Genomic DNA, 22,258 nt, shown 5'->3' on the forward strand with positions numbered 1-22,258 from the left:
GCAGGCAGCGATCGGTTGAAGAGCATGCATTTAGTTTTACTTGTATTTAAGAGCAATTGAAGGCCACGGAAGGAGAGTTGTATGTACATCAACACCATCATCCCAGAAAGCCTAGACCCACTCCAATTTGGATTCCGCCCTAACAGATCCACAGATGATGCAATCTCTATTGCACTTCACACTGCCCTTTCCCATCTGGACAAAAGGAACACGCGTGTGAGAATGCTGTTCATTGACTACAGCTCAGCGTTCAACACCATAGTACCCTCAAAGTTTCCTCAGGGGTGCACCTCCCTCTGCAAATGGATCCTGGCCGCCCCCAGGTGGTAAGGATAGGTAACAACACATCCGCCACGCTGATCCTCAACACAGAGGCCCCTCAGGGGTGCGTGCTTAGCCCCCTCCTGTACTCCCTGTTCACTCATGACCACACGGCCAGGCACAACTCCAACACCATCATTAAATGTGCCAATGACACAACAGTGGTAGGCCTGATCACCGACATCAACGAGACAGCCTATAGGGACGAGGTTTAGAGACCTGGCCGTGTGGTGCCAGGACAACAACCTCTCCCTCAATGTGATCAAGACAAAGGAGATGATTGTGTACTACAGAAAAAAAGAGGACAGAGCACACCCCAATCCTCATCGACGGGGCTGCAGGGGAGCAGGTTGAGAGCTTTAAGTTCATTGGCGTCCACATCAACAACAAACTAACTTGGTCCAAGCACACCATGACAGTCGTGAAGAGGGCACGACAAAACCTACTCCCCCTCAGGAGACTGAAAAGATTTGGCATGGGTCCTCAGATTCTCAAAAGGTTCCACATCTGCACCATCGAGAGCATCCTGACTGGTTGCATCACTGCCTGGTATGGCAATTGCCTAGGCACTACAGAGTGTAGTGCAAAGTGACCAGTACATCACTGGGGCCAAGGTTCCTGCCATCCAGGACCACTATACCAGGCGGCGTAGGCCCTAAAAATGGTCAAAGACTCCAGCCACCATGTCATAGATGTACATACTACATGTACATACTACCTCAACTAACTGGTGCCCCCACAGATTGACTCTGTACCGGCACCCCCCTGTATATATTGTTATTTTTTACTGCTGCTCTTTAAATACTTGTTGCTTGTATCTCTTATTCTTATCCGTGTTTTTTGAAACTGCTAGTAAGCATTTCACTGTAAGGTCTACCTACACCTGTTGTATTCGGCGCATGTGACTTATGAAATTTGATTTGATTTGAGTACGTCTCCTGTTTAGATCCTGGGCTGGACCTCGTCCATATGGCCACGGGTCCCTGGTTTGGTCCATGTCTGCCTCTCAGAGCCCTCCAAAACAGTTGTCTGTGCTGCTGCCCCAGGGCTTGTCTTGCTGTCTGGGTGGTGCTGGTGATGGTGGTGGAATGAATCTCCTGTTGGTGGTAGACCTCCTACTTAGTCTGCTATTGGAGTCAGACATTGGCATTTTTATTAGAGATTCCAATATGATATGATAGAGTACGGCACAATACTATTCAATAAAACACAACTATATTTATCCACCTGTTACATCCATCTGCTCTGCCCTCAACCCCATTCATAAACAACACAAAAACACATATTTTGAGATTAGCACTTCAATCCCTTTGGTCTGGGGTAGTGTATGTATTCATTGTATGTATAACCAATCAGGTAGTCCAGATGAAAGTGCCATACAGTTTACAATAACTTGTCTTTAATACAGTAACTCTCAAATAAAACACATTTCTTTCCTCAGAATCAGTATTCTATATATACAGTTTTATACAGTATAACTAATACTGTATAATATATAAAATATATCCCTTTTTTTTTTTCCTTCAAACGAGAGCAACATTTACACACTGGGAATGCGAAAAGCCTCATATATTATTCATACTGTATATATTTGCGTTCGTTTAGCTTGGACTGATTCTGCTCTCGGCATTGGCTAGAGATCAGACTTATTTATCCTAGTCATTGTCATTGTAAATAAACCATTAGCAATGCAGCTGCAGCTGATTATTTTAATTACAGTCGGGGTGTAGAGATTTAATGTGATGCTCAGTGGTGGGCTATGGAGAATTATTGTCATGTCCGTGGGGACGAGTCATTGAGAGCAAATCTGTTTCTGTGACCTTTCGTAAAAGAGGCCTGGAGTAGCATATGGAAGTGCACTGCAACATTTTGATAGCTTTATCCATGAGAGAGAGAGAGACTGTAGAATGTTGTTTTGACAGTATTATACAATAAAACATGTATTCATTATTTGCAGTATATGGCAATGCACTCTTGGTGATTTTTTTTTTTTTAGGCATAAACAGTAAGTTATACTGTAAATTCCAAATAAACTTTGGTTTAACAGTACTTTACTGTAACCCCACAGCATTTGGGTCTCCCTACTGGCACTGCATCTTAGTGCAAGAGGTGTGTTCCTGGCTCCTTAACATATTTTGAGGCTAATAAAGAGGCTAAATTTGTGCCGCCCGTGAGCGAGAGTCCTGTGCCAATTAAACTGATTGGTCGTAGCAGTGTTTCTACACGTAAATGTGTATAGGGGACAGATTGGAGTGGTGGCAAGTGTCACTATTTGCCACGTCCTTTGGCCTGTTTTACCCTGTATTCACTGCCAGTGAGGGAGCCTTTGTTAAGGCCTCTTGAAGTGAAAGTGATATTATACCTTTTATGCCCCCTAAAATTACGGTAAAATACTGTAAAAAAAAAAAAAAAAAAATCTCTTCTCCCCCTTAGTTGTTTGTAAGTGACAGTAAAAACAACTGGAAAGGTTTAATGGTGTAGCTAAAGTCTCTGCACAAGTACAAAACAATGTGCTTTATACAATCTTCTTCTTCTTCATGTATCTATCTATAAGTACATATCCTCTTCTCTTCTCAAGTCAGGGGCAAAAAGCTGATTTCCCCATGGTGTTCATGTTGAGCTGCAGCTCTGCTCTATACTGAACTAAAATATAAACGCAACATGTAAAGTCCATGTTTCATGAGCTGAAAAGAAAATGAGCTGAAAAGAACATTTTTCCATATGCACAAATAGCTTATTTCTCTCCAATTTTGTGAACACATTTGTTTACATCCCTGTTAGTGAGCAATTTCCTTTGGCAAGATAATCCATCTACCTGACAGGTGTGGAATATTTAGAAGATGTTTAAATAGCATGATCATTACACAGGTGTACCTTGTGCTGAGGACAATCTCTTTGTGAGACGCGATGTGGGTGAAGGTATAATCTCCACATGTCTATTTCCCACTGTGAAGCATAGAGGAGGAGGTGTGATGGTGTGTGGTTCCCACTGTGAAGCATAGAGGAGGTGGTGTGGGGGTGCTTTGCTGGTGACACTGTCTGTGATTTATTTAGAATTCAAGGCACACTTAACCAGCATGGCTACCACAGCATTCTGCAGCGATACACCATCCCATCTGGTTTGGGCTTAGTGGGACTGTCATTTGTTTTTCAACAGGATAATGACCCAACACACCTCCAGGCTGTGTAAGGGCTATTTGACCAAAAAGGAGAGTAATGGAGTGCGGCCTCAGATGACCTGTCTTCCACAATCACTCAACCTCAACCCAATTGAGATGGTTTGGGATGAGTCGGACCGCAGAGTGAAGGATGTGTGAACTCCTTGAAGACTGTTGGAAAAGCATTCCAGGTGAAGCTGGTTGAGAGAATGCCAAGAGTGTGCAAAGCTGTCATCAAGGCAAAGGGTAGCTATTTGAAGAATCTCAAATCCAAAATATATTTGGATTTGTTTAACACTTTTTTGGGGTTACTACATGATTCCATGTGTTATTTCGCAGTTTTGATATCTTCACTATTATCCTACAATGTAGAAAATAGTAGAACTAAAGAAAAACCCTTGAATGGGTAGTTGTTCTAAAACCTTTGACTGGTAGTGTAAATACTGTATTCGATTCTACTGTATTTTAGTCAATGCCACTCCGACATTGCTCGTCCTAATATTTTTAGATTTCTTAATTCCATTATTTTACTTTTAGATTTGTGTGTATTGTTAGATACTAATGCACTGTTTGAGCTAGGAACACAAGCATTTCGCTACACCCACAATAAAATCTGCTAAAAATGCACATGTGACCAATAAAATTGGATTTTATTTTATTTGGTAGTAAGTGCCAGGTGCACCGGTGTGATTGTGTCAAGAACTGCAACGCTGCTGGGTTTTTTACGCTCAACAGTTTCCCGTGTGTATCGAAAATGGTCCACTACCCAAAGGACTTCCAGCCAACATGACACAACTGTGGGAAGCATTGGAGTCAACATGGGCCAGCATCCCTGTGGAACGCTTTAGACACCTTGTAGAGTCCATGCCCTGACGAACTGAGGCTGTTCTGAGGGCAAAATGAGGTCCAACTCAATATTAGGATGGTGTTCCGAATGTTTTGTACACTCCAGTGTATATACAAATTGATATTGTACAGAGATGAGTTATTCTTCTAACAGACTACTTACACATGAAACATATTAGAATCTCATTAAACCGGAGCTCTTGTACATGTATTCTAACAGCACAACTGGCTGTAGGTAGTAGACATCTGCCTTAACTCTTTCTTTCTATTTTTACACCTGAATGACCTCGGCTCAAAATAATTCTGGCATCTCTTCTGCATACCCCCAAGGTTATGTGAGCTACCAGTAGGTATGGAGAGTGGGAGTGGACACACGGTTTGTTTTTTTGTCAGCAGCGACAAAATAGCTTTAGAGACACTGCTCGTGTCTTCTGTGTTGATATTTCTTTAACAGAATGTTCCTTCACTGTGTGGACACAGCCATTGTCTGAGCTCTGTTTACCAAGGACCTCGTTTGATGGCACTGCTGAAAATATACAACATCCATACATATGTTTATAATGCCAGTAACAGTCTGCTCTTTCAAATGAATTATAAATCCCCCAAAATGTTGCAACATATTTTTATTCAACATACTGTATGTAGGTGAGGTATACTTGTTTGTTTTAGGTAGTTTGTACACTAGAAAGGTTTTTAACATAGATTCATTCCCACTTGATTTGAAAATCAACTTCCTCTTTTCAAGCTTCTTCGTTGTGCACTGATACAAATATTAACTTGTGAGGTTAAGGTCTGTTTTGCTGTGTTCTGATCTCTACAGAATCAGGCAGGTTTTCCACGTTTTCTGTTTTCTCTTCAGCTGAAGATCTAGGTCCAGCAGCAGAGCCAGGAAGTTCCTGTTAGGGTAAATGGCTCTTTTCTGGATTACTTTCTGAAGAGCACAATGGAGGGGGATGTGACAATACAACATGAGGTACGCCAACACCAAGGTAGATGATCTGCTCATACCCATAATGCAATGGACGAGAATCTTCCCTGGAGAGGAGAGAAGAGGAGAGAGGAGAATTGTTTGTTTTATATATTTAACCTTTATTTATCCAGTCAATTAAGAACTAATTGTTATTTGGAATGACGGCTTGAGAAGTGGCGAGAAAAGATGAAAAGAGAGAAGAAAGTGATGGAGAGGGATTAGTGAGAGGCCACCGTGTTATTAATATCATACATGACTGCCTGCCTCAAACTGTGGCCTTTCTGTTCCTTTCAGAGATCTAAAAATAGTTTCCATAATTAATTGCCTTTGATCATTTAAGTTGCCTTTGCAGAGAGAGAGAGGCCTAGGCTGCTTGGCTGTCACATAATTCCAATGTTGCCTGTCCTCTGGTGGTGAGGCTCTCTGAGAGGATCCATGGTTAGACTTTATAAAATTCTGCAAGGTAAGATTTCTTATTCTTCTTTGTGTGGATTGGAAGTAGTCACTCTATAACTAACTATTCAATGTGCTTTACGGGGACAGGCTTGGGTACTGTGGGAATGGGTTGAGGTCGGTGCTATACAGGGACAGGCTTGGGTACTGTGGGAATGGGTTGAGGTCGGTGCTATACAGGGACAGGCTTGGGTACTGTGGGAATGGGTTGAGGTCGGTGCTATACAGGGACAGAGTGGTGTACTGTGGGAATGGGTTGAGGTCGGTGCTATACAGGGACAGAGTGGTGTACTGTGGGAATGGGTTGAGGTCGGTGCTATTCAGGGACAGAGTGGTGTACTGTGGGAATGGGTTGAGGTTGGTGCTATTCAGGGACAGAGTGGTGTACTGTGGGAATGGGTTGAGGTCGGTGCTATACAGGGACAGGCTTGGGTACTGTGGGAATGGGTTGAGGTCGGTGCTATTCAGGGACAGAGTGGTGTACTGTGGGAATGGGTTGAGGTCGGTGCTATACAGGGACAGGCTTGGGTACTGTGGGAATGGGTTGAGGTCGGTGCTATACAGGGACAGAGTGGTGTACTGTGGGAATGGGTTGAGGTCGGTGCTATTCAGGGACAGAGTGGTGTACTGTGGGAATGGGTTGAGGTCGGTGCTATTCAGGGACAGAGTGGTGTACTGTGGGAATGGGTTGAGGTCGGTGCTATTCAGGGACAGAGTGGTGTACTGTGGGAATGGGTTGAGGTCGGTGCTATTCAGGGACAGAGTGGTGTACTGTGGGAATGGGTTGAGATCGGTGCTATACAGGGACAGAGTGGTGTACTGTGGGAATGGGTTGAGATCGGTGCTATACAGGGACAGAGTGGTGTACTGTGGAAATGGGTTGAGATCGATGCTATTCAGGGACAGAGTGGTGTACTGTGGGAATGGGTTGAGGTTGGTGCTATACAAGGACAGAGTGGTGTACTCTGGGAATGAGTTAAGGTCGGTGATACTGTATATAGGGACAGAGTGGTGTACTCTGGGAAGGAGTTGAGGTTGGTGCTTTTGTAAAGACCAAATGTCAGCCTAACAGATGAAATGTGTCAACTTCAAATGATCTTTTTTGCTTTTCATAACTCTGCATGTAAAGATATTTCTATATAAAATTACAGGGAAAATCAACAGTTGCTACATCCATTTTTGGACTTATTCTTGAAGAATATAACTTCTAAATGTTTAGTTGAACTGTCGTAGCCCATCAGAACCCAAAATATAAGCTTGTTTAACACCAATGTTTGCAAACACTGGAAATGTAAACAAACAAACAAAGCCAGGCAAAACACTTTGTTATAGTTTCAACTGCTGATTGTCCCTACTTGACTTAGAATAGGAGTCTTACCATCTGGTTGTTTCAATGCTTTGTGAATGAAATCAGCTGCGGGCTTGAAGTAAACATCCAGATCAAAGTGAGTCGAGTCCTCTGCTGGAATACCATAATAAACAAAGCTGTTGCCATAAAATCTGTGGTCCCCTATGCTGCCTCGCTTGGAATGAGCAGCGTTTAAAACATGAGTGACGCCTAACTTCTGTAAGGTACTCCTGTTTTGGGCTATTGCCCTGGTAAGACAAAGAGAGAGAAGGTGGTGAGACTGAACTATTGTAAATGTAGTGCAGCACTAGCTATATTAGTTTGTCAAATAGTTTTCACCTCGTCAGAAACTGTACCAACGATAAACAATACTTCTGTTGAATTACATTAGATGTTTGCAGTAGCCTGTGATATGACCTTGGGTTATAGTTGATCTGTTTACTGTGACATCGACATAGAATTTATCATAACTGCATGAGTATTTTTATCTACAAATGCTTGAACTATAAACTAAGTGTAATGAGGTTAAGATTAATAATTATTCAAAGAATACTTACACATTTCCTATGAATATGTTCGGCCAAACCTCATTTATCTGGGTCAACCGCAACGTGCAAGAATCCAAAATCTTTTCCAAGTCCTTCACAGATGGGTACTCTTTCCTGGGTTCTTTTTTGGTCTTCCGGAATGCCATTATTCCAATTCCAAATTCCCCTCAAATTACAAATGAATGACTAGGCTACTACTCAATGTTTTCAGTGTGTTAAAGCAGCAGTACACTCTATACTCCCACTTCAGCTGATATGTGTGAGCTGGCGTTTGTTTACCCTCACTGGGACAGTTACCCAATGTAGCGCTCAGGCTAAGTCAGGCAGAGGGCAGGATCACAAACTGGCGGCTGTGACTGTGTCCTTTCACACCACCCCGGGTGTGTGTCCGAGAATGGCACCCGATTGCCTATGACTACTTTTGATCAGAAACCTATGGGCCCTTGGGGCGGCAGCGTAGCCTAGTGGTTAGGGCGTTGGACTAGTAACCGGAAGGTTGTAACCCCCGAGCTGACAAGGTACAAATCTGTCGTTCTGCCCCCTGAACAGGCAGTTAACCCACTGTTCCTAGGCCTTCATTGAAAATTAGAATTTGTTCTTAACTGACTTGCCTAGTTAAATAAAGGTAAAATAAAAAAAAATTGGTCAGAAGTAAAGCAGTATATAGGGAATAGGGTGTCATTTGGGACGCAGACAAAGATCCTTAATTTAATAAACCACAAACAGAGAGGGAGCACCTGACGGACATGTTAAACGTGTTTCTACAGTATACTGAAGAGTAGATCTAAAATCATTTTATTCGTCCACTTTCGTGTCCAATCGAAATTTGACTTCCACTTGATCCCAACCTCCGAAAGACACACACATATTAGAGAGGTTGGAGCCGCCACACTGGGTGCCCGTGGAGCAGTTGTTGTGGGGGTTTTAAATGGCAATGGATTTTGATACCGCCCCCACCCTCCGGTTGCAGTTTGCATCCAACCAGATTTTTCCCGTAAGATCCAGGATTCGAAATGGCAACTCTCCGTTTGCTGGCTCACGTCCTTATCCACTAGACTACCTGCTGCCAATCAATTTATAACATTTTTGACATGCGTTTTTCTGGATTTTTTTGGGTTGTTATTCTGTCTCTCACTGTTCAAATAAAACTACCATTAAAATTATAGACTGATCAATTCTTCCAGTGGGCAAACGTACAAAATCAGAAGGGGATCAAATACCTTTCTTCCCCCTCACTTTACCTGCACAAGTTTGTCCACTTCAAAATAATTCTAGCATCCAAATCCAATCCATTTGATGAATGGAAACACGTCCGTTATAAAACACACCAAAAAAATGACATTCGGCCATTGTCGTTAGGCCTACACTCTTGTTGCCCAAATTAATTGGTGCGTCTTGCTGCCAAATTTACCTTTTTGTAAAAAGAAGAGTCAAAACACCTGAAAAGGGGCTGAAATATGGGACCGTCCCGGGTAACAGATTGGAATAGTTTAGAAAAATGTATGTTATTTATATTTAAGTAGCATTAGATTAATTCATCAATCAATGAACATGCAACAACATTGATATTGAAACAAACAATTATAAAAATCAACCTGCAATAGAGTATGCTGGAAAATACAATAATGGTTCAACTCTGGTTATTAACCCCAACACGGAGGTTATTTTACAACACTGAGTGTTAATGTAACATTTTACAGTGTTCATTTACCTATTGAATAACCACTAGAAATTTTACACTGAAAACAATCTACACTAGTTAACACTGGCCAATTTTGCTGTGTGCTATGAAAGGGACACATCTGCAGGCTTCCAGAACCTTTCAATAACCTTTTAGAATTAAGAAGAATTCTAAACGGAACCCCACACGTTTAACTCAAAGGCTCTTTATCAGGCAAGAGTTCTCCAAGGAACCATACGAGCTGAGGAAGAACCATTTAAACAACAATGACTTTTTAAAGTGTACTTACAACATACAAATCAGATAAAAGTGTATTTGTCATATGCACAGGATACCGTGTAGTGTAATATACAGTACAATCAAATGCTTACCTGCAGGCTCTTCTGTCAAACAATGCAACAGCTGTACATTATATTCAATAGAACACATTTAGAAAGACAAGAACACACATACAGTCTGGTATAAATGGTTCTCATGAGACATCAGCTATCTTTCCTTTTCATTTTCTGGTGTTGTAGGATGGTAATTAGCCTAGTTGAGGCTTTAGGCCTATGTATAGTAACAAGAACAGGTGCTGTTCCTTCGCCTCAGTCTAAAATTAAGATTACCTGATTGATGTCTGTTTGTGTAATTGAACTCAGACCTATGTCTTAAATCTTACATGTGTCTTGCAACTTTACATAGAGCTAATGTTGGCTACAGTGACTCACCTCATTTAAATCTATTCTACATTATGCAACCTGGACTCAGGCTTAGATGTAACAAAGTAAACGTAAATCCACAAAATGGTATGTGATATGTTACATCTCGTATGTATTAATTTGTGGGTGTCATCAACCATTTTGTAAATGTTACAAATTACAATTAGTATATGTTACAAATTGCAATTCATTCAATATATTATGAATTGTAATTCTTACAAATAGTTGCAAAATAGCAAATTCCAATTTGTTGTGGCTAATATTAGCTAGTTGGCTAACGTTAGCTAGGCTATGGGTTAAGGTTAAGAGGGGTTAAAGGGTTAGGAGTAAAAAAAAGTTGTAAGTAGTTGCTGATTAGCTTAAATGCTAAAGTTTTCCGTGATGAGATTCAAACACCAAATACACAACCTTTGGGTTGCTTGACATATCTTTCTGTCTTATGTATACATATCAAACATAACATACTGTAGCAACCCGCACAGACAGCGAGCGGTGTGTTATGTGTTAGGCTATTAGTGGGTTGTGTTCTACTTACCAGTGTTCTTGGGTCCGACATGCCAATCAACCTGCTATCTGCCAATCACGGGAATGCCTGGAATGTTCTGATGCTGGGCATCTGGTGGTTGGCGGAGTGGCATGGAGGGGATTGGGCAGGGGGAGGGAGCATTGGAAGTTAAGACCAGGTTTAGCCATTGTTCTCTCTCTTATGTCTGGGTTTCACAAGAGAAGGTCACGGTTGGCTTATCTTTCATTTATTTGGCGTGGGCTACAGCCAAACAGTAGCCTGTGTAAAGTTGGGTTAATAAACCGTCAATTCATAAACTCTGGATTTACATTTACTATGTTACGTCTAGATTCTGAGACCAGGCTGACATGACGTTAGGTTACTTCAGTGGTCATGAACAATACATTGTTTCAGTGTGAGTACATGCTGTGCTGTCTTTGCATACCGATACTGTCATTTCACCAGTAGAGGTCAGTGTAGTGGCTATAAATTCAGCAATGAGCGACCCTCGACTCAGTACGAGAGAACTACCTGGTGCTCGGCTCCTTCCAGTGTTGTCAACCGCAAAGCGGACGAAATGATTTGCCTCAATCGTCTTATCACACTAAACGTAAATATAGTTTCGTCAGACTCATGTGAGATGCCGTATAGTCATTTTTTACTCTCCGCGGCAGCTCATTAAAAGTTGAGTCTGAATTCCGGTGAGTATTTTACTGTTATTATTGCTAACTAGCTAACATATCAGGCTAACGTTAGCATACCAGCAAGCTGATAACGTTATGACCGGAATGTACACGTTGTTGCTGATAGCTAATGTATTCTGAGCATTGAAATGTGTTTTTGTGTAGTTAACTATCCACACAGCAAGATAATTGGGCTTTTGATAGTATATATCAGTCAAATGTGTATGGCTAACTAGCTAGCTACTGTTAGCTAACTCTGCCTGGCCTGCTGGAGACAGACAGTAGGCTGTTGCTAGAGATGTCACCACCCTTCTCTGTCTGTCTTGTTGTTTTTAGTATTAATGACCGACTGTGCTATTAGCACCTAATACTACTTTTCTGTATTGCGTTTTAATGTTTTGCAAGGAGGTGAGTAGGGACATGACATGGGACAGTTTTTCTTGCCAGGGGACACTGACCTCTAAGTAGGCAGATTTTTAACTAGGCTTTATTACACGATTACTCGGTATATACAGAGGTTTGTCTGACAGTGTACTGTAGGCTAGACTTAACGTTAGTCCTTGGAAGTTTCGGCCGAAAACTGCTTTGAGTGACTACAATTTTAACCAGACTGGAAGAAATGGAGAAGATTGTCTTGAAACGGTGTGAAGTCAATGCCTCGTGTAGAAATATTGTATGCTAGACAGGGAACCAGACAGTATTGCTGAAATGCTGATTCAGTGAAAAATGGTGAATGTCTAGTTCCCTGTGGCTTGTGTAATGACAGTGTTGCAGTGTTTTCTCTTTTGAAATGGTACTGGCTCCTCCAATCGATATGGGGACTTTGTCTATTCCACACACTGCATATTTTTTCATGTGATATGCATGTTACCTGTGACAGACTTAAAAAGCGACTGCCCTTTTTAAAAAGCTTTTCTCGTTTTGAAAATGGCCTATGTGGCATCGTTATGAGTTAGAAACATTTTATTCTAGTGTCAAAATGTACTACAAAGTGTAAAGTCAGTCTGGTCCAAAACAGAGATTTGCAAGATGATAGGGAAAAGAATGTTATGTCACGGAATAAAGGGTACAGTAAGTTTTTTTTTCCTTGTGTTTATTTCAATCCAGCTGGCAGCATCCAAGTAATGAATTCAGAGCGCAGCTGCACTCGACCCGATCCTTTTCATTTACATTTTAGTCATTTAGCGACTTACAGGAGCAATTAGGGTTAAGTGCCTTGCTCAAGGGCACATTGATATATATGTTTTTCCCCCTCTCCACTTAGTCGATTCTATAGATGGGTTTGCTGAAACTGCCACGAACCCCATGCTTCAATGGGACAGATGTCCGTGTTGTGATTCTGGATGGCCAAATAGCTAGCAACAATGACAAGAAACTGCCACGTGGGGAATGCTAAGGGGCTCGTTTTTTTTAAAACGTTTTTTTTCTTCTTGATTCCTTGTTTTGACTATGCTAAAATGGCACACAAAAAAAATCGCTAACCAACAACTGTAACATTTATATTTGATAAACAAGTGCTCATTGTGCAGCTGTTTGTTGACGATGTTTATTGAATACAGTATAAACCAACCCGTCTGTTTTGTCCCATAGATGCGCACGCCGCAGTCTTGTTGCTGAACAATGTAACCCGCATTGTTGGAGACCATCAGTAAATTGCATATGGGACAATATTTTAACAGTTCAATAGCTCCAAATTTCGATGACTTAACCTCTAACTATACATTTTAGAAATTCCTATACAAATATTGAAAGCCTTTAATGAGACAACTGAAAGATGTGCGACATTAAAATATTTTCTTGTGTAATTTGAGGGTCCCGAACTATCCCCAGAGATGAGGTAACCAACTTTGCCAAGGTCAAACACCAGCCTGCTGAAGCTAATTGGTGAAATAATTTGTTTAACTCGTCCCACCTGTGAGAGACCCACATCAAACCACACCCCAGACACAAACTCATGTTTGAATTCAGTCACGACCACTAGCATTTCTTAACGAATCAAATATAAAACGAGGTCAAATCAGGAATGCAGTCGCCCTTTTTAAGAGCGTGTTTGATTTGGTTTTGGAGTCGAGATTAATCTTGTCGTTTTTTTTTGTTTGTCTTCTACAGTTTACAGAGTGAAGGGGAGATGTCTAGTAGCACCCAGCTGAGCATCCAGCATTGGACCACCAAGCACGTAGCCAAGTGGCTTAAGGATGAGGGCTTCTGCCACTATGTAGACCTGCTGTGCAACAAGCACCGTCTGGATGGCATGTCTTTACTTACCCTGAGTGAATACGACCTCCGCTCTCCCCCGCTGGAACTCAAGGTGCTGGGGGACATCAAGAGGCTGATGGTGTCCCTCCGCAAGCTGCAGAAACACAACCTGGACATCCTGGAGGAGCTGGGGGTCCCGTTCGACGGACACTCGCCTCAGGGTGGGGACTGGCACTGCAACGGAGACTCCAGTAGAGAGTGCGATAACTCTAACACAGACACAGCACCGGTTGGAGAGCAGTATCTTCAGTATAGGAATGGGAAGTACAAGCACGGAGGGAGCGGGAGGCTGGACCCCGAGTACTGGAAGACGGCGCTTAGTGCCATCTACGTGGTGTTTGTGTTCGGATTTACCTCCTTCGTCATGGTGATCGTGCACGAGAGGGTGCCGGACATGCGCACCTACCCGCCCTTGCCAGACATTTTCTTAGACAGGTGGGTTGCTCATGCTGTTCCCCCACATCCTAAGCAATGTGTGTACATTTAGACTGACTTGATCTTGTGACTTCTCAGCAAGCACCGATTTTCTAACTTAACGGATGCTTTGGTGACGACATGTCACAAGGAACCAAATACGAGCAAACGGAATGAAACCGGGAGGAACTCATCTGAATTTCGTTAATATAAACTCTTTTTTCATAGCAAAATGTTTTCCGTTTGGAGTAAATTCACTTCCGTTGCAGAATGTATTAATTTAGTCTGTCTGATTAATGAATACAACCCTGACTAGGCTTTCAGAGTGACAGTGAAAGTTTGTCTTGATAATGAAGTTAAACATGATGGTGCACCTGCAGGGAGGGGGGGGAAGAGAGAATCAGTCTGGATGGACATTGTGATACTTGCCCTACTTTCTGATAGCAACTGTCTATTATAAGCCTGACATGGTGTGTGTCCCAAATTGCTCCCATGAAGTGTACTACTACTCTGGGCCCTGCTTGAAAGTAGTGCACTATATAGGAATGTGGTGCCAATCGCGACGCAACTATTGCCTGTTCTGAATCTCGATAGCATGTCCTGCCATCAAGTGTTCTTGGATTGTCTGATCTTCTGTTCACAATGACTTCCAATTGGGACAGTAGATCTCGCTGTTCTGCCATAATGAATGTCTGGCTTGTTCTCACCGAGTGCTGAGTCTGACTTACTCATGGTGTGATAATGTGTCAGATTACTGTTGGTGAAATGACTAAGCAGTAATTAGGCTAGATGTAGCTCCGTATGTTTATGGTCGAGCAGGACTAGAGGTTGACGTCGAGACGTGGCATAGTGTGAAATAGCAGAAAGGTTTAGCCTTTTGTGAGAACTTCATGCAGGTCTGTCAGGTATTATCCCAGTTGAGCTGGATGACGCTATGCATCCTTTAAGTGGGATAGAAATCTACTAGGCTGTTTCGTTTGTTCCAGTCAAGTAATGTTGACTATAGGTTAATACTTTTCATTAGGTTATTAGCGATTAGGCTTGAGTGACACTTTAAAAAAAAAAGTGTCACTCAAAAAAAAAAAAAAGACGAGGAAAAAAAAGAGGTTGGCTAAGCCTGGGAGAATAACCCACAGTGCTCCGTAGCAGACAGCTTGAAGATCAGCCTATAACCATTTTTCTTCTTTTTTTTTAACAGTGTACCTAGAATACCATGGGCCTTTGCCATGGCAGAGGCATGTGGAGTCATCTTGTGTAATATCTGGCTGCTAGTTCTACTGCTGCACAAACACAGGTAGAGTACTGGTTACTGGTCCACGGGGAAACATGCACAGCCTAGACATTTATTTTTATTTTTTTTAAAGCTAGTATCTAGAATTTCTCCTCGACTAGAATAGAGGAATTATGTAGAATAGAAGTGTGTAGATAAGTGTGTAGTCCAGCAGTTTTCAAGTTTCTCCTCAAAGGAACCTGTTTCGTATATTCAATCTATTCCAGAGCTAGCACACCTGATTCAACTAATCATTAGGCTTTTAACTACTTGAATCAGGTGAGCTAGTTTTTAAGGCTACAGCAAAAGTGTGAAACTTCTAAGGGTCCCTGAGGAGAGGTTTGAAAACCTTTTGGCCTAGTTATTGAAGTTGTGGTAGTACGTGCTATGTTAATGTGTGTAATGTTTGCTCTGCTGAAGGTCCATTCTACTGCGGCGGCTGTGCAGCCTCATGGGGACCGTGTTCATGCTGCGTTGCGTCACCATGTTTGTGACCTCCCTGTCAGTGCCAGGGCAGCACCTGCAGTGCTCAGGAAAGGTACCACCGCTCTACTAGCTAAATCAAAACTGTGTAGAAATTATGACGGAACTACATTTTAGTCTTTTCACTCTGTCCGGCTTGATAAGTCCTCTATAGTCACTTTTCATTCTGTCCAGCTTGATAAGTCCTCTATAGTCACTATTCATTCTGTCCAGCTTGCTAACAGTAATCAAAATGAAAGCTAGACAGTCAGAGAATCGCAAATTCTAAAAGTGACGGTTAAATTTTGACGCTGAGCAAATGTGACCAATTTTAAGTTTGGCCCTCTGGACCATCCCCCTGCTGTCCACATGCTATGGTTGGCAATTTACACTTCTCACAACAGGCTAGAATATCAATCGTGACTCTTTCCTTCTCTTTCCCCCTAGGTGTATGGTGATATGTGGGCCAAACTGCATCGAGCTCTGGTCATATGGAGTGGATTTGGAATGTCCCTCACAGGGGTCCATACGTGTGGGGACTACATGTTCAGCGGTCACACGGTGGTCATCACCATGCTCAACTTCTTTGTGACAGAATGTAATTGTTCCATGTCATTTATTGTTACTGTCTCCTTGGTGCAAACCTATAAGGTGTCATTGACTGTAGTGGGAAGAAGGTCTGTGTCCATCAGCTATAACTACATGAAGACCAGACCACTGACAGCTTTAAACTGTTGTTACAATCTACAGGATCACTTGAAGTTGTCATTCAATTCCTGATTGGAACAGAACTGAAAACCATCCTAACACACTGTTCAATGTTCTGCTTGTATGTGTTCACTAACAGACACCCCGCGGGGCTGGAACTTCATCCACACCTTGTCCTGGGTCCTGAACTTGTTTGGCATCTTCTTTATCCTGGCGGCCCATGAACACTATTCCATCGACGTCTTCATCGCCTTCTACATCACAACCAGGCTGTTCCTGTACTACCACACGCTGGCTAACACCAGGGCCTACCAGCAGAGTCGCAGGGCCCGCATCTGGTTCCCCATGTTCTCCTTCTTCGAATGCAACGTCAACGGCCCCGTGCCCAACGAGTACGGCTGGCCCTTCTCTAAACCCGCCGTGATCCGGAGCATGATTGGGTACTAGGCGGTAGCGTGCACGGGTCCGCGATGCAGCCACGACGACGTTGATCTCTTCTAACACACTAACGCTGTTTACTCTGAGCCCCGTCGTGCTATTTTTGCTGCTGTGCTGCCTTCAAGGAGTGGCCAACTGTGGTTGTGTGATATTGACTTTATATTCCAATAGCTGCAGAGACTGCAAACTGAGATGGCTTTGTAGGATCCTATCGGTGCCACAGTGAGACAGGGTACGGGGAGACTTGATTTACTCCTATTCGGTGACTTAGTGGTTGGCTGGCGTTTGTCCCACGGCAGCCTGTTGAAAGGGATAAAACTAAGTGTGTGTCCAAAATGACACCCTACTCATTTTATAGTGCACTACTTTAGACCAGGGCTCTATGGCCTCTCGTCAAAAATAATGCACTACATAGGGAATAGGGTGCCATTTTGGATAAATGCTAAAGACTAGTCCTCTCATTTGAAAAGGGATTGAGATTTTTTGAAGATATTTCCCACACCTTTTGCCATGATCAATAACCAGGTTACAGATGTGATGTAAGTGCTTTAGTCAACTCCTCGTCTCTTGTTATGCCTTACTGTTTATGGCGTGACTGAACTCGACAGAGGAGTTGGCTACAGCACAAACTGACCTGCTACTGCCAGGCTAGCATTTCCACGCTTTTAACGCCTCTTAACTTGCAGTCTGGAGTGAATGTCGAAGGTAATAATAGCAAGCTAGAGGTTTGGGAGGAGAAACATGAAAGCAGAATTCTCAGGCAGCCTATTGTAACCAAAAATGTTTTATTTTTTAAGTCCAATAGAATTTGTTAATCTAAAGTTCAACAGTATTATAGTAATAAATTTAAAAAAAGCTATTGTGTTCATTTAGATATCCTGAGAAATTAGGGTATATTGTGGTGTTCATCTGGACTTTGGCTCTAATACAGGTATGGCACACTTTTTTTTTTTTTTTTTTAAAGCAATTTTGAAAATGTCACAGATACTGTTCGTGAATTTCTGTGTAAAAATATCTAAGTTCCAGATGTTGCGACAGGTAATTGTTACTTGTTTATCTTTATTACTTTAGGTAGTGTGAAAAGCTTCTGCATTCCTTCAGACACTACAGTGGGGTTTGGCTGTATTATTGAATTCGTCATGTTGACATGAACTACACGACATGACCAAAAGTATGTGGACACCTACTTGTCGAACGTCTCATTCCAACATCATGGGTGTTAATATGGAGTTGGTCCCCGCCCCTTTGCTGCCATAACAGCCTCTGTTCTTCTGGGAAGGCTTTCCACTAGATGTTGGAACATTGCTGCTATAACAGCCTCTATTATTCTAGGAAGGCTTTCTACTAGATGTTGGAACATTGCTGCTGGGACTTACTTCCATTCAGCCACAAGCATTAGAGGTCGGGCATTGATGTTAAGCAATTAAGCCGGGCTCGCCATTGGTGTTTCAATTCATCCCAAAGCTCTTCGATGGGGTTAAGGTCAGGGCTCTGTGTAGGCCAGTCGAGATCTTCCACACCGATCTCGACAAACCATTTCTATATGGACGTCACTTTGTGGACGGGGGGGGGGCAGTGTCATGCTGAAACAGGAAAGGGCCTTCCACAAACTGTTGCCACAAAGTTGGAAGAACAGAATTGTGTAGAATGTCATTGTATGCTGTCGCGTTAAGATTTCCCTTCACTGGAACTAAGAGGCCTAGCCCGAACCATGAAAAACAGCCCCAGACCTCAGTAGTGAGTGTTGCAACCGAGGACAGACTTCTATTTTTTTTTTATGTATGTGCTTCAGCACTCTGCGGTCCCGTTCTATGCGCTTGTGTGGCCTACCACTTTGCGGCTGAGCCGTTGTTGCTCCTAGATGTTTCCACTTCACAATAACCACTTACAGTTCACCAGGGCAGCTCTAGCAGGACAGAAATATAACGAACTGGCTTGTTGGGAAGGTGGCATCTGAGCTCATCAATAAGGCCAGTCCACTGCCAATGTTTGACTATGGAGTTTGCGTGGCTGTGTTCGATTACATTTTTTTTATACACCTGTCAGCAACGAGTGTGGCTGAAATGGCCGACTCCACTAAATTGAAGAGGTGTCCACATGCGCGCGTGTGTACAATGTATTTGGTTTCCTTTATAATATTTGTGTTGTTCAGTTCTTACCTTTTTTCCCGAACTACACCTTGTGCCGTAAACGGGGCTGTTACCAAGGAGATCGCAAAAAGCAGCCAAAACCAATGGAATGGAAAATGGTGAACAATCGTTTTTTTTAAATATCATTCCATTTGCCAATAACTTTAGGTGTTTTATAGTAACATTGTCTTTTTATAAGAAATGCATATCTCAGATGTTGCGTACTTGCTTGTAATTTAGTAAATGCCTATGCTTCGCGATAACATACGAGGATGTAAATCCTTATAAAATAATAGTTTTACTTCTTCCACAGATCCCTTGGTCTGTCTTAATTTATTTAATTTTGTATATGTCAATAGAATTGTTTTTGTTTTTATTAAATATTTGATATACATAAAGGATATTGCAATATACACTTGAACAGGAATATGTTTACAGTTGTGAGAAAATATATTTGTTTAAAACACAATGTGCTTTTATGTATAAGGTTTATTTTCAGAATCACCCTCTCACCCAAACCAATTAAAACCAACACAAACCCCCCACCCCACACAGTCACTCAAAATCAGATCTGAAACGACCATTAATGGTATTGGTTACAACCCACTTTTGTAAGACAATTAAGTATTACTTTACTGGGCAAAGATGTCAGTTCAACATCTAATTTTTAAACGTATCCTACATTTGATTAAATTCATGTAAGTTAACAACTCAATGTAAAAAATATATATATATATAGATTTGAACCATGCCATTGGATATAAGTGAAAAAAAAGGAGACATTTTCCAAGTTATTTTTATGTTGAGAATCAGTTTTCCACCTTGCTTCATCATCATCACATTTGTTTCTACGTCATAGATTACGTCACATTTTTTGTGTGTTTATTTATGTTTATTCAACCGGTTTGTGTCCAGTGGGTTAAAGTCTCATCTCCATCCCATGTTTAATTTGGAATTTCAGCTGTGGAATAGTTACTAGATCCCTCTACATGCTATGAGTATTTTTATTCCCCCCCCCACCTCCCCCCCTAATAAAGTGATGCATTGAACTTCTGGCTTGACTAATGCCAGCTTGACTAATGCAAAACTATAATTTGCTGCTAAGATGTTTTTTTTAGAGAGAGATATGTACAGGATAATTTTGGCTTTTCTCTTGTGTATTTGTTCTTGACACTTTTAACCCCCTATAAAAAAGTGTTTCTAACCCTTATCACTGGTGTGGTTATAATGGTATGTTACATACCTCCAAGATGCAGTAATTAGCTACCATTTTGTAATGGAAATGTAGCAATCACACAAAGTGTGGTTGTATTGGGTGAAATGGATTAATGTCTTTGCCATCATTAAACAGTTGACATCAATGATGTGACTTGGATGTGATTCTTCAGAGGAGAAGGGTTTGAGTGTAGTGTGACATTGTCCCTATATGCTGATCTTGTTGCAGTTTCCCTACAAATGTTTAAAGTTAGTATTTTAGGGAGGGGAAGCTGATCCTAAATCTTTAACTAGTCAAAAGTCACCTGTGAGCACTGTGGGCAAGAATGTAATTCAGTTAGCTACATGGTTAGAGGACATGGTGACACATCTGCACGGGATAGAGCCAGAGTGCAGTGGATTTAAGCGGATTCTGGGAATCGGCTCAGAGCTATCCTGAGCAGTTTACATATTGGAAATCCCGTCCAGTTGACGGCCATGGTTCCCACTGTGTCTGAGGTCCAGTGTCTAATCATGGATTTAACCTACTACTGAGTTTACATGCCAGGTCTGTCTGCTATGGAAAACCAGCATGTCTGTTCAGCCTTATCTTATTAGCTTAGTTAGTACCACTTCAGGTCAAAGTCCTCTGACGGTGCTGATTCAGTGTTTACTGTTTTTAGTTAGCTAGACCACCTGTTTCTGTTGTGACCACCAAAAGCTTTTTTCCAACCCATTCTTCTTCAACCACACTGCAGCCCTCCGCTAGCAGCACAGTGATCAGCTCCAGCAGATGTTTATTTCATCACAGCTCAGTTAGTGTAATTCCTTATCATGCAGAATTCTTCTAGTTAAGGTTTATTGAAGTGTTTCTGACAGCCCCTGTTATAGTTGCTAATCCAGATGTCAACAAAAATGCTAACCTCCTGAAACTGTACAGGTAAAAAAGATGACCGCTAGATATATTACCAGGATGTGTACTCTGAGCATGTGCTGACCAACTGGCAAGTGTCTTCACTGACATTTTCAACCTGTCCCTGACCGAGTCTATAATACCAACATGTTTCAAGCAGACCACCATAGTCCCTGTGCCCAAGAATACTAAGGTAACCTGCCAAAATGACTACCAACCTGTAGCACTCACGTCTGTAGCCATGAAGTGTTTTGAAAGGCTGGTCATGGCTCACGTCAACACCATTATCCCAGAAACCCTAGACCCACTCCAATTTGCATACCGCCCCAACAGATCCACAGGTGATGCAATTTCTATGGCACTCTACACTGCCCTTTCCCACCTGGACAAAAGGAATACCTTCGTGAGAATGCTATTCATTGATTACAGCTCAGTGTTCAACACCATAGTGCCCTCAAAGCTCATCACTAAGCTAAGGACCCTGGGACTAAACACCTCCCCCTGCAACTGGATCCTGGACTTCCTGAGGGGCTGCCCCGAGGTGTAAAGAGGAGGTAACAACACATCCGCCACGCTGATCCTCAACACGTGGGCCCCTCAGGGGTGTGTGCTCAGTCCCCTCCTGTACTCCCTGTTCACTCATGACTGCATGGCCAGGCACAACTCCAACACCAAGTTTGCCGATGACACAACAGTGGTAGGCCCGATCTCCGACAACGATGAGACCGCCTATACGGAGGAGGTCAGAGACCTGGCCATGTGGTGCCAGGATGACAAGCTTCCTCAACGTGATCAAGACAAAGGAGATGATTGCGGACTACAGGACCGAGCACGGCCCAATTCTCATCGATGGAGCAGGTTGAGTGCTTCAATTTCCTTGGTGTTCACATCACCAACAAACTATCATGTTCCAAACAAACCAAGACAGTCGTTAAGAGGGCGCGACAAAGCCTATTCCCCCTCAGGGGACTGAAAAGATTTGGCGTGGGTCCTCAGATCCTCAAAAAGTTCTACAGCTGTACTATCGAGAGCATCACTGCCTGGTTTGGAACTGCTCAGCTTCCGACCGCAAGGCACTACAGAAGGTAGTGAGTACAGCCCTGTACATCACTGGGGACAAGCTTCTAGGTGCAAAAGGCTTCTTAACAGCTTCTACCCCCCTAGACAAAATACTCCTGAACAACTAATCAAATTGCTACCCAGACTATTTGCATTGTCGTCCCCCACCCCCCCTTTTAAGCTGCTGCTACTCTGTTTATT

At 42.4% G+C, this 22,258-nt stretch overlaps 2 protein-coding genes across 2 annotated transcripts; one reads left to right on the forward strand and one right to left on the reverse strand.

Moving 5' to 3' along the window:
- Positions 1-4,931: 4,931 nt before the first annotated feature.
- LOC110499466 (dual specificity protein phosphatase 13A) lies at positions 4,932-8,142 on the reverse strand. The gene is made up of 3 exons (XM_021576604.3): positions 7,654-8,142; positions 7,127-7,344; positions 4,932-5,360 (listed from the first exon to the last, which is right to left on the reverse strand). Exons 1-3 carry the CDS (start codon positions 7,788-7,790, stop codon positions 5,140-5,142), a joined length of 576 nt encoding a protein of 191 aa, XP_021432279.2. The 5' UTR covers positions 7,791-8,142; the 3' UTR covers positions 4,932-5,139.
- A 2,801-nt stretch (positions 8,143-10,943) lies between these two features.
- Positions 10,944-20,252, forward strand: LOC110499467 (sphingomyelin synthase-related protein 1). The gene is made up of 6 exons (XM_036956332.2): positions 10,944-11,232; positions 13,324-13,905; positions 15,083-15,178; positions 15,575-15,692; positions 16,064-16,214; positions 16,464-20,252. The coding sequence occupies exons 2-6, from the start codon at positions 13,343-13,345 to the stop codon at positions 16,769-16,771; spliced, it is 1,236 nt and encodes a 411-aa protein (XP_036812227.1). The 5' UTR covers positions 10,944-11,232; positions 13,324-13,342; the 3' UTR covers positions 16,772-20,252.
- The last annotated feature ends 2,006 nt before the right edge of the window (positions 20,253-22,258 follow it).

The sequence above is a fragment of the Oncorhynchus mykiss genome, chromosome 20, assembly GCF_057628025.1.
Source record: "Oncorhynchus mykiss isolate SJ-2025 chromosome 20, ASM5762802v1, whole genome shotgun sequence".
NCBI classification, from domain to species: domain Eukaryota; kingdom Metazoa; phylum Chordata; class Actinopteri; order Salmoniformes; family Salmonidae; genus Oncorhynchus; species Oncorhynchus mykiss.

What these genes read in the sequence shown, in the direction of transcription:
- LOC110499467 (XM_036956332.2), top strand. Translation starts at nt 13,343, where the DNA reads ATGTCTAGTAGCACCCAGCTGAGCATCCAGCATTGGACCACCAAGCAC. An exon ending in CCAGACATTTTCTTAGACAG is followed by an intron (nt 13,906 to 15,082) that starts GTGGGTTGCTCA and finishes TTTTTTTAACAG; the next exon opens with TGTACCTAGAATACCATGGG. An exon ending in ACCTGCAGTGCTCAGGAAAG is followed by an intron (nt 15,693 to 16,063) that starts GTACCACCGCTC and finishes CTTTCCCCCTAG; the next exon opens with GTGTATGGTGATATGTGGGC.
- LOC110499466 (XM_021576604.3), bottom strand. Translation starts at nt 7,790, where the DNA reads ATGGCATTCCGGAAGACCAAAAAAGAACCCAGGAAAGAGTACCCATCT. An exon ending in AACATATTCATAGGAAATGT is followed by an intron (nt 7,345 to 7,653) that starts GTAAGTATTCTT and finishes TTGTCTTACCAG; the next exon opens with GGCAATAGCCCAAAACAGGA. An exon ending in AGCATTGAAACAACCAGATG is followed by an intron (nt 5,361 to 7,126) that starts GTAAGACTCCTA and finishes TCTCCTCTCCAG; the next exon opens with GGAAGATTCTCGTCCATTGC.